General features: G+C 45.5%; 2 protein-coding genes across 4 annotated transcripts in view; both read right to left on the bottom strand.

The window, feature by feature from the left end:
- Positions 1–259: 259 nt before the first annotated feature.
- On the bottom strand, positions 260–3,613 carry zfp36l2 (zinc finger protein 36, C3H type-like 2). The gene is made up of 2 exons (XM_048270289.1): positions 3,273–3,613; positions 260–2,911 (listed from the first exon to the last, which is right to left on the bottom strand). The coding sequence occupies exons 1-2, from the start codon at positions 3,360–3,362 to the stop codon at positions 1,724–1,726; spliced, it is 1,278 nt and encodes a 425-aa protein (XP_048126246.1). The 5' UTR covers positions 3,363–3,613; the 3' UTR covers positions 260–1,723.
- A 3,549-nt stretch (positions 3,614–7,162) lies between these two features.
- The window catches only part of thada (THADA armadillo repeat containing), a 93,578-nt gene continuing 89,515 nt past the window's right edge, over positions 7,163–11,225 (bottom strand). For all 3 annotated transcript variants that reach the window (XM_048269841.1, XM_048269840.1, XM_048269842.1), the window contains 2 exons: positions 8,912–9,081; positions 7,163–7,946 (listed from right to left, as the gene is read on the bottom strand). In XM_048269841.1, the coding sequence (XP_048125798.1) occupies positions 7,629–7,946; positions 8,912–9,081 (488 nt within the window). In that variant the 3' untranslated portion in view covers positions 7,163–7,628. The remainder of the gene's footprint in view (positions 7,947–8,911; positions 9,082–11,225) is intronic.

Below are 11,225 nucleotides of genomic sequence, written 5' to 3'. Positions count from 1 at the left end.
ATCCCGCCCAGCAAGTTTGGAAAATCAGCCAATTCCCATATCAAAAGAGAATCAGGAACAAGTAAAAGGGAGATATACTAGTAATAATATTAAAAAAGGCTTCAGTTGTTTTCTTTAAAGTTGTAATGTTTTTCCTTTTTAAATGTTTATAGCGAGTTTTTTTTTCTTAAATACAAGTGGTAACAACCTTCCAAGGACAAACTTAGAAATTGAGACTACATTCAACTTCAGTAAAAAAAGAGATAGGAAAGAAATATAATTACATGTAGGAAAAATACTTTATTTGGTGAATCTTAAGGCATGTAAGACTGTGATCCCCAGTATCATAGAACACTGGGGCAACATGGGCTTGCTACATTCTCTAGCACGTGGTTGGAATCACAGAGTGACCGCGTGCAATAATAGATAACGAGAAGGAAAGGAGGAAAAAAAAAATACTTTTTTGGTTAATTGGTGATTTGTTTGAAAAATGTGGGATTTTTTTTGACTGGTGATATCTGATATGGATGTGTAAAAAAGTAAGGCTAGTTTGGACGGTCTTGGGTAAAAAGAAAAACACAAAATAGCAAAACAAAAACAAAGACAGGAAGAAAGAATAAACCCACATTGTTTGTACATTCTACTGACTCCACTAGAGAAACAAATCTAGGGATTCGCCAAGGACAGATAGGCCTTCCACAGCACAGACAAGCAACCTCCAGCAAATCACGCAAACGTTTGTTTGTTGTTTTTTAATAAACGTAAACAAGGAAACAAAAAATTAATGAAATAAATATCACATACAATATCTTAAATTAAGATTTTTTTTACTCATTTACAATAAAATAACGAAGTGAAGTTACAAAAGAGACCAAACAACAAAAAATATATATTACTGTGAGAAGAACATACACTCCACTTACTGTAGATTAATAATGGCGATCATAATTTAAACATAAAAGAATATATCTATTGCTTCATCATACTCGATAAATACAGTCTGGACAATTACCAATGTAGCCTATACTTTTCACAAGATAATAAATAAGTTAAATAGTCCATAGCCAGTTATGCACCGCTATGTAATCACTCAGAACTTCTAAAAAAATATATATCCAACCAACAGCAGTGATCTCCCGTACAAACCTCAACAAGAATGCTTGGACTAAGCAACAAACTACACACTACCCAACCAAACCACTGCGTGGCGCTGTGAACCAGGTACAACTTTTGGAATGGAAGTTTTTAAGCTTTCAAGAAGAAAAAAAAATAATCACACATACTTTTGAAGCTGTGAAGCTGTTACACTTGTGTCAAGGCATATTCTTGGTAGGATGCAGGAAAATCTAAAACCGCTAGGTTTCTCTCGTTCGTAAAGAAAGAAAGATAGAAAGAAAAAAAAAAAAAAAGTCTTGTATACGACTCCGGAAACAGGTCTTGATAAGACCTAAAAAGACAGCAATCTGCTGCAGCTCAAAACATAAGTCACCGGTGGAATGCCTTCTATTGATAGCTACTTGTAGTTATCAAAAACATACAGACAAATGGACTAATGCCATATCAAAAAGACAAGACAATGTCATCTGTCTCTAAAGTTTTAAAGCAGATGTAATTCTGTCAAACGTTACACGTCGTCAGAGGTGTCACCGTCCAAAAACAGCGGTGAGTGCTGGAATTTCAAGTCCTCCTCATACTTAACAAGGTATAAAAAAAACAAACACACCACATGCAAAAGTGATCGAACTTAATCATCTGAAATCGACAGCCTGCTGAAGATTGGCAAACGTCTGCCGGCATCCAAACTGGGAGATTCGGAGCCGCTGAGACTTCCCGAAGAGCTTAGGGACCCGCTTGCATAGCTCTCCCGGTCTGAGATGGAGTCAGGGGGGCTGGGGGGCGAGTCGAACACCGGCGACTCAGAGAGGCGCTGCAGGGAGGACTGCAAGTGGCTCATGTTGTAGGGGGGAGAGGGAGGGCACACGGTCGAGAGGTTCCCAAAGTAAGCACCATTAGAGTGATTGGCGTAGTTGTTTTGAGCATGCACTGCCAGTGGAGCGAGTAAGGCTTTCAGTTCTTGCCCAGGGAAGGAGAAGGCACTGTTGATGCAAGCAAGAGTGTTTGGCGACACATCCTCGTAAAAGTTTTGGGGGCAAGAGTTGTTGGTGGATAGGGGTGGCGGGGTGCGGGATGTGGGGCTTTCAATGAGCGGCGAGTCAAGTCCGTGTTGGGTGGCAAAGCCGGAGAAGCTAAGGCTGTGGTGGAGCTTTGGTCTCTCCCTGAAGGCGCTGGGCTGTGGCATGTCCCTCTGGCCGTAGCCTCCGCACAGCTCCCGAGCAGACTTAGATTCTCCCTGCATGTTGGCGTTGGCCGGGGCTGGCCTGCGTTCGTCGGCATTGTGGATGAAGTGGCACCGTGGACCATATGGGCAGAAACCGATAGTGTGGAACGTGCGGCATGGCTCGGTTTTGTACTTGGGGTGGCGAGACAAACTTCTCAGCTCGTGGTAGCCGTGCGCGAACTGACACTTTTCCCCGTACTTGCACGCTCCATTCTCCTCGAATGGTCGGCATAGCTCTGTCTTATAGCGGGTGGAGTTGATCTGAGAGCCCGGCTTCTGCTGCAGAACCTGGAGCTGCTGGCTCCGGTCCCCGTTCTCGCTGTATGCACGGTCACGAAATTTGTTCTCCTTGTTCATGATGGCGATGTTCGAGCTGCCATTCACCACCGAGCCCTCCTTCAAGTTACTGTAGGAGCCCGCTGTGTACTTGTTGCTGTTGGTCACTGAATCCATGTTACTGGTCGAATTTCTGCGGAAAAATCCCGGGGTGTAGGAGCAGTTGCTGGAACTAGACGTTGTAACTGGAGCACCCACGGCTTTCTTGTCCAACATACTGTTGATGTGAATTGCGTTCATGTTGAGACTTTTCTCCTGCTGTGGACAAAAGCAACCAACAGGAAACCAGTTAGAAACTTAAGCAAACACACAATCAGTTCAAATAACACCAAAGTCATTCTATCTAACAAGTCTACTGCTATCTGCATGCACTGCTTAATACTAATTTGACTATTCCAATTTGGATTTGCAACTTTGATTTGCACTCAACTATGAAAATATGTCATGGTATGCAGTGCAGTTTGATTTCCAGCTAGTGAGCTAGCCTTCGAACTTGGCTGTTGCACTGACTTTACGCTAGCAAACTTTTACGCAGTTGCAAACTTTTTACGCTAGCATGTTGCTCTGGAGTGAGAAGTTGCAAAAAGACGCGCATCTCCAAGGTAGTCTTGCTATATACCTTGTACAGCATGTCGATGTCGTAGAAAGCGGACAGGATGGTTGCAGACATTTCGTTTTCGGAACTTTTCTGCCGTAGTTGATCTCTCATGGGTGGACCGACCGGGATCCTTGGGCGCACAGCACACGAGGCAAACTATTTCTATGAATTTGCCACGACTGCTGTTTTTGGGAGCTCCGAGTTACGTGAAAGAACGGAATTCCAGAGGGTGATTGCTCACACTGCAAAGAGAAAAGGATAAGTTCCTCGTTTTGTGTTTCGTGTTTTTGTTATGGGATGTCCTTCCTCTGTGAAGTGCCGAGCTTGAATGCTGCAGTCGCTGAGTCTCTTCCGCACATGAATATAAACGCTTCGCAGCAGCAGTGTGTCGATGAGGGCGGAAAACTTGGGGGCAAAGTCACGCCCCTCTATTCGAAGGAAGCAGGAGTTCTTCTGGTTGGCCATCATCCACACCCCTCCTACAAGTTAGCAGGGCTCTCATTTCTCGTTCGTGATTCCTAAAAGCTGGGGGGTCGTAGATCAAACTCCACTGAGCAGCGGGAATGCATCCACATCTGCCTTTCCTAAACCCCACAGTCTCAGCCCACTATGATCATAATGCTCGATTTTTTCGGAGAAAGTTTTGTCGAAGAATTACTGGACGCTCAACCATGGAGTGCTCATCTGTAGGCTGATGTGCGGTAGATAGAAAACAGGCTAGCTTCAGGGACTGATTTGTTAACAAGACGCAACAACTTTTCATTGTATCATTTTCTTCGTTTTGATACGAGTATGATTTCAACACTGTTCTCAACTCTCATATGTCTGCTTTGTTGCGAGTCGCTAAACGCATTGCCTCCCCTTGCAATACAAACAAAAGTCGATTAAACAACCAGGGTCCCCGCGCGTAGTCTATATAAACTGTACCCTACCCACATACTTAGGGACTTTGGAAAGTAAGTCGATTAAATAAATAGCATGTTGCTGACGGTTTTCGAAATAGTAATAGTGTTGCACTTATGTTTCGTGTCGCTGCTATCAACAAGTAGGACAGACCAGATTCTCCTCGCTGTGTGCGCGTGTGTAAGAATGGAGGGAAAGGAGGAAAGTGGAGCATGCTGCTGGAGATCTAGAGTCTGCCACCGAGTAGCATTCCTTGGGTTACGGCGGTTGCATAATCAACAACTACACTGAGCAAAATTGTACATAGGTCCGATGTAGCCTACGATAAACAAGTTAGGAATAGAAATCCAGTGTTTCCCCTTGTACACATGGACCTGACCCAATTTCTAAAGTCTACCAAGTTTGCCAAACACAAAACTTGAATTGGCTTGGGGATTTTAATCAATCAAGACGGTTTAGCTAGTAACGCAATTAGGCAATATGTTCTACAATCTATCTATATAATCTATTGATATATTTAATATCCATAATAGTATTGACCCAAACGTAAAGTTAGCATAAGAAGGCATATCAGTAACATCAGTAACTGTTACTAGTTTAGCAAGTGGGTGAGACAGATTTTAACTCATGTTCAAGATCTTGGAAACTTGCAGTTGCTTTGTGAGCTCACAGTGACTGCTCGTCGTAGTAGCCTACTGTGAAGGCAAACAACAAGCTTCGAGCGAAATCATGTCAAGTCATCCAGAGGAATGCCTTGCAATCTCACGGTGTAACACTGCCCTCCACAGGCTGCAGATCTCTCTGCATAACTAAGATACAGTCTTCAGCGCCACCCGAAGTGCGACATGAGAACACGTCCGAAATTCCACCTAATCTGCATTCATCCGCGGAACAAGTAAACATTCGTCACAATAAAATAAGTAAACAATTAGGGCATGGTTTACACATCGTGCACGGGCAGAGTAAATACACGTTCACTTTAGTTTAGAAATGTTATGTTGATGGCACACGTATTACAATGACAGCAAACGCAAACGTCATGATTGAAACATCAAGGAACCCATTGAGCAAATACCCATCCGCCGAGGAAAAAAAGGGAGAAAAAAAAAACCACCTCCCCTCGTCGCATACTGTTTTTTTTTATTGGGGAACGCTCAAGCGCTCCAAAACATTACATCACTTTTACAGTAAAACAACATGGCCACTACAAGCGCCCGCGGCACAAGCAGCTGTCTCCACACTGAAGCGCGCACTGGACACAGGGGCTCTTGTGTGCTGCGTCGATTGCGTAACCGGGCATAGCAAGGGGCACATTCTACCCGATTTCTTTTTCTAGTAGCCTAACGCAGGGCGTATCGAAAAAATACCGCAGCTCAGCCTGAAGACAAAAATACCATGCGTACGAGAAATGTTCTGGATGGGGGGGAAAACAGGCGAGGTGTGGAAGGATTGCGCGCCTGACCGTTATTATTTTGCTAGCTTCCATGTTGCTTTGCTCATGTGAATTTAAGTGAGTGCAACTCCCTTTCCTTTCCCCAGTGGCGTTTCTAGCTTGTATATCACGGACACAAAAATAAAAAATAATTTCGAACCTGATTTTATCCAGTGTTAAGGTTTCTGTGCTTGAAATGTATGCAAATTATTGCATATTGCAGTCGATAATAGATAATTTAGATATCAGGACACCTGCCATACAAAACAATATCAACTTGATGTAAATATCATTAGGAGGTTTTGAGGGGATATCTATTTTTCTTTTTTTTTTTTTTTTTTTCATATTCACGTGTAATTTCCCTGCATTAGAAAAAAGTCCACATTTCCCTTTAGGACCTCCGTAAAGCTACCCCAAATGTAATGCTATCCCATATTTTGCAGCCGACCATGTTGCCCATAACAATATCCACCGTAGCCCCTCACTGTACATAGCAATCAAAACTGGCCGCACAAAATGGTCATTCAGCGTAAGGGTCCTGATAGGGTGTTGGAGAGCAGTCCCTGTGCGAGTCTGGCCCTAAGGCCTGGGACTTGGAGAGATGGTGGGATTGGATTAGGTGAAGACATAACCTACTCAAGCTCAGGCACCCGGGGTCATTTTCCATCAGTTCAAATGAAAAAGCACACACACAAACAATCAGACACACACAGAGGAACCCCTGAGGCACTCAAATGGGATAAAAACAGCATTTTATTTGAATTAAAAACAGTCTAGGGACACATGGTTTGCATGACATGTTCATTTACAATATAACAGACTGGCTTTCTGAGAGACTCATCATGAACTAGCACACCCCTCTATACAGAATTATACTCCATCTACATACACAAAATGAAACCAACATCTACACAACAGTGAATTTGCAACCCCATTCTGTTTATAAGGAAGGCACTGGTTTGTGAACCACTGTTTCCAGCTGTGTTCCGCTCAGCAATTACACTAGTGGGTTAAGAATGTGCTGCTTCATTCGCTCATTATTCCTGGTCCAGGCCCAGATCTTGTCCAGAAGAGGGCCAGAGGACGCAGCGGGAGCTGGAATCTTTCCTCCTTGTGAGACAGTGGGTTTAGGATATGTTCGCCTACTACAAGATGGTCCTCTTTAGATGGTGATTCATGGTGTTCAACCACTTGGAATAAAAAAAAAAATAAAAAAAACCTTACACTGGTGGTTTCAATTCCTCCCACTTGCATTCGGGCAGTTTGCGAAATTCATAAACACGGTTTCTGTGTAGACACGACCAGGTCTGACACGCAACGCACGTATCACACACACACATATAAATTTGGTTACAAAGTTGGTTACAGGTGTTTCCTAAACAGGCCTTCTTCTCTATTGTTTGTAAGAGCTGTGGGAGGCAGAGCGTGAGGTGCCCTCTGTCAGAAGGTCCTCGGAGCACATCTGAACTTTCCCGAAGCCTGAAGAGACTTAAGCTCAGAGGGGCTGAGCAGAAGAACGCACAGTTCCTGGCATGGCTCTCAAGAAAAAAAAAAACTCCCAATCACCATTTTCTGTCTGTCTGGTGAGTGTGAGACTTACTAACATACAGAGGTGTGTGTGTGTGTGTGTGTGTGTGTGTGGGGGATTACAACACGTCGAAACCGCAGTTTCCTTTTTTCCCCTTCCCTTTCCTGAAACTATTATGTAAACAAATTAGAGAGGTGAAGTCAAGATGCAAGATGGCGTCTTCATCAGTCCTCACTCACAAGCAGGGAAAAGTGGACCAAGGAGATTGTATGGTAATCTTAATCTTAAACTTAATTAGAGCCATAAATATATGAAAAAAAGAAAGGATGCATAAGGTACAAGCTTTTTCCCCAACCTATAAGCACAAGGCAATCAGGATTTGATGAACTAGTCTTTTCTTTGCCCCTGTTACGCATCACCTATGACTCTTCCCAGCTTTGTGTGTGCATGTAGGCTTTAAGCCACGTAGACTTGATGACAGTGTGGGGGTGCACACAGTTGGCATTGGGGGCCCTCAGCTTAAGAGGGAGTCCTCCTGTAGCATTCCCAGAATCCCGAGCGCCAGGCCTGCCCGCTCTCTCTGCACGCTCAGCCTGGCGTGCTCAAGGGCGGCGGAGAACTGGGGCAGGGTGGGCAGTGCCACCAGTGCCTGCTCCGACGCCTGTGCCTGGGCTTGGGCCAGCTCGGACAACCGCCGCCGCTCGGCTGGAGGAACGCCCGCTGGACCCGCGGCCGACGCCAGCGCGGCCAGATGAGTGTGCAGCAGCCGGGCCCACTGAAGAGGCTCCGCCCACAGGTTCAGATCGCCCTTCTCAAAGAGGAACTCTTCATCCTGGTCAGGGGAGACAGGGCAACACCAATGAGTCTCCTGCTACGCTAAATCATGTCTTAGCTAACTGTAAAGGCTAATGTTAAACATTTTCATCACGATTTCAATTTCCGAGTTGAACTTGAATGAAATTGAACGGGCAAAATAACATCATTTCCTTGACCGAGTCTTTAATTCACACCAGCCCCGCACACTGTTAGACCAGCTGACCACTGACCCAAAGCTGCTTCCTCTTCCTGCCCGAGGCTGGCACCACCTGCCCCAGGGCCAGCAGGTCACATTCCCCCGGCGGTGGGGTGGGGGGGGGGCACGCCAGGACCATGGCCGCTCGGACGCTAAGGGGCTTTAGATGAAAGGGCCAGCGGCGGTGTGCTGCGGCTCGGGTTGTGTAATCCCACAAGGGAAGGTGGACTCAGCTCCTCCACTGCTCTACTGTCTCGAGCGCATGACTAAGTCAACTACAGAACAGCTCCCATGAAAAATGACACCAGAGCTGACTGATGGGTTTTCACGATTCTATGATTACAATGTGCCAGTAATGAACAAACCATATTTACATGACTGAGCTCTGGTTCAGAATTTGTATGGGAAGGTATCAACATTACATCCCGAGTGTGGTTTGTGTGGTAGGACATCAGTGAAATTATGTTAAGAACTTCTCAAAACCCTGTGGACGTAATTTCTCTTTACTCTATTCCCGTTGTTGGTTGTTTATACAAATTGAACAGCACCATTTGTCCTCAAAGTTTACCACATTCACTTTGATTTCCTGAAATTCACGATCTTAGCAACTCCTGCTACATGTATGTTTAGCCAATCACTGACATTTCAACTGGTTGAACTATAACGCTGGAAATTATTTACAGCTGTGCTTGGTTTTCCATGTCATCCCTGGTGTGTTCAGGTCTCAGTAACCCCCCCCGCCAAACCCCAGACCTCCGGTCCAGAACTGTCCCCACTGTCCTCACCACATCAGTGTTCTCCTCTGCCCTCATGTCCGGCATACAGTCTCCCAGCAACCACTCGGTGAGGGTTGTTACGCCAACGGCCACCTGGTCCCACACCTGGAAGAGCTGGCAAAGCAGGGCCACACCCAGCTGTAGGGCCACAGGTGGGCATAGTGCCCCTGCCGCCACATCTGCATGAGAGGAGAGGGGGATGAGTGGATTGGAGAAAGAGAAGAGAGAAGAGAGAGGAGGTGGAGAGAGAGAAGAACGCTGGGTTACATTATATGCAAGAGTATGCATTATGCTAGTTTGACTAGTCTGTAGGTGACAATGTGTATACCAGGAGGAAGGGAGAAGCATGCACACACCCTCCACATGTGGTGAATAGGAGCATGCCACAATGCAGAAATAAAGTCTGCACACTCTTAATGCTCTTCAGATATTTAATGCACAACATTTCATCCCACAGGCCTTCCTTTGATGCTCAGCTGTATAATTCAATTGTATGCCTCGCGCACTCTGGCTTAAGGTTATGCATTTGTGGTTATGTATCTTTGTTTGTTTATGCGTGCTTGTGTGTGTGTGTGTGTGTGTGTGTGTGTGTGTGTAAGTAATCAGTGAGACAGCTTTGTGGCTGGCTGGCTGGCCAGTGGTGCTGGAGGAAGCAGTGGACTGCTGTTTTCACTGGCTCCCAGATGAAACATCCAATAAAAGCAGATACTGCTGAGATATGGGTACAGAAGCAGAGCCAAGAGACAGCGCAGCCGCAATCACCTCTCAAGACAAAGAAGAAACATTGGCCAACGAACAAAGAGGAGAGAAGCTCATGTGAATTTTTTTCTTGAATTTCCCCTTGGGGATCAATAAAGTATCTATCTATCTATCTATCTATCTATCTGAATAACATTTTGTGTGTCTGTGTGTGTGTTGAGAGAAAGTGTGCAAGTGTGTGTGCCTGTTTGTGATGTGTGAGTGTGTGACGTTTGAGTGTATGTGTATGTGTGTGTGTGTGTTTGCATGCACGTGTTCTTAATGATAAACCTGGTTCCAATCTGTGCTTCAACTCAGGGTGAACATAATGTAAAACTGAGATAGGAGACTGATGTGTCTTTTTCTATATTTCTCTGGCCGAGCGTGTGTGGGTGGGGGTGTGTGTGTGTGTTCCCCTTTCTGAGAGGCCCACAGCTATTTTCTGGGAAACAAAACTATAACTCATCCAACCAATCACACACACACACACAAAGATATATGTATGCACACGCACTCTCAGACATATCTCAAACATATGCACCCATAAAACCCACAATCCTCCAGCCGATAATGCTGCTGTTACTGGGTGGATGGGCAGAAGCAAGGGATATGGAGAGTGAGAGGGAGAGAGAGAAGAGATGAGAGAGAAAGGACGAGAGATGAGGGGAGCGGGGGAGGGGATGACGACCCTCACACTCGTTCACTCTCCCTGACGACTGCAAGCAAAGGTTTTAATGACCCCAGTTGTCCATGCATCAAAGAACTCCCCACCCTGTGTGTGAGTGTGTGTGAGCGCATTTCAGTGTTTTGCTTCCAGGCCTTAACTAAACAACACCAGTGACTTCAAAAGCCAGTCGCGGCCTGTCAATCACAATGACACCCAGGCAGGATGCACAGTGACATGGCACCCTTTTCCCTCCACATCAGTGCTCTTTATTACACACACACACACACACACACCAATGTGTACCCACACACAAACATACATAAACGCTCACAAATAAACACATACCCGATCTCACAAACACACACACACAGATTAATGAGCACAAGATCCCTAAACAGGCGCCAATACAAAATCAATCTCACACATACACTCCCTCACACACACCTACAGAGTTGTTAGTGGTGGCTAGACTGCTGGTAGAGTGGGGGTGTTGGTTTTCAGTTGGGCTTAAGGTGAGATGCTGGGTGACGTTAAGGCTTCAAAAGCGCACAGACGTGTAAACTAAAACTCAAAAGCACTCCTCACTCACTGCAATTGAGAAAAGTGACAAGACCTCTTTTTTTTCCCCTCTCTCTGCTACGCCCCTGCAGTTTGTCGATCTGTAAGGGCTCTGATCTCTCGGTCTCACACACAGACACACACACACACACACACACACACACACAGGGCCTGAAAAGCTGGCCTGAGTCCAGCGGAGCTTAAGAGAAGGAGCGGCACAAAGCAGACATTAAGACATAATAGAAACTCAAGCCGCTCACGGCCTTGACATCCTTCTGAGGTTTCACACTCCTCCGCCACTACTGCCACGGCCCAAACGCTGCTCGTCTTACACTTCAGCCTTTCTTCTTGCCTTTCTTC

This window comes from Alosa alosa, chromosome 18 (genome assembly GCF_017589495.1).
Source record: "Alosa alosa isolate M-15738 ecotype Scorff River chromosome 18, AALO_Geno_1.1, whole genome shotgun sequence".
Lineage (NCBI taxonomy): Eukaryota > Metazoa > Chordata > Actinopteri > Clupeiformes > Clupeidae > Alosa > Alosa alosa.
The sequence above is the reverse complement of the archived record's forward strand: the minus strand, read 5'-3'. Positions and strand labels throughout refer to the sequence as shown.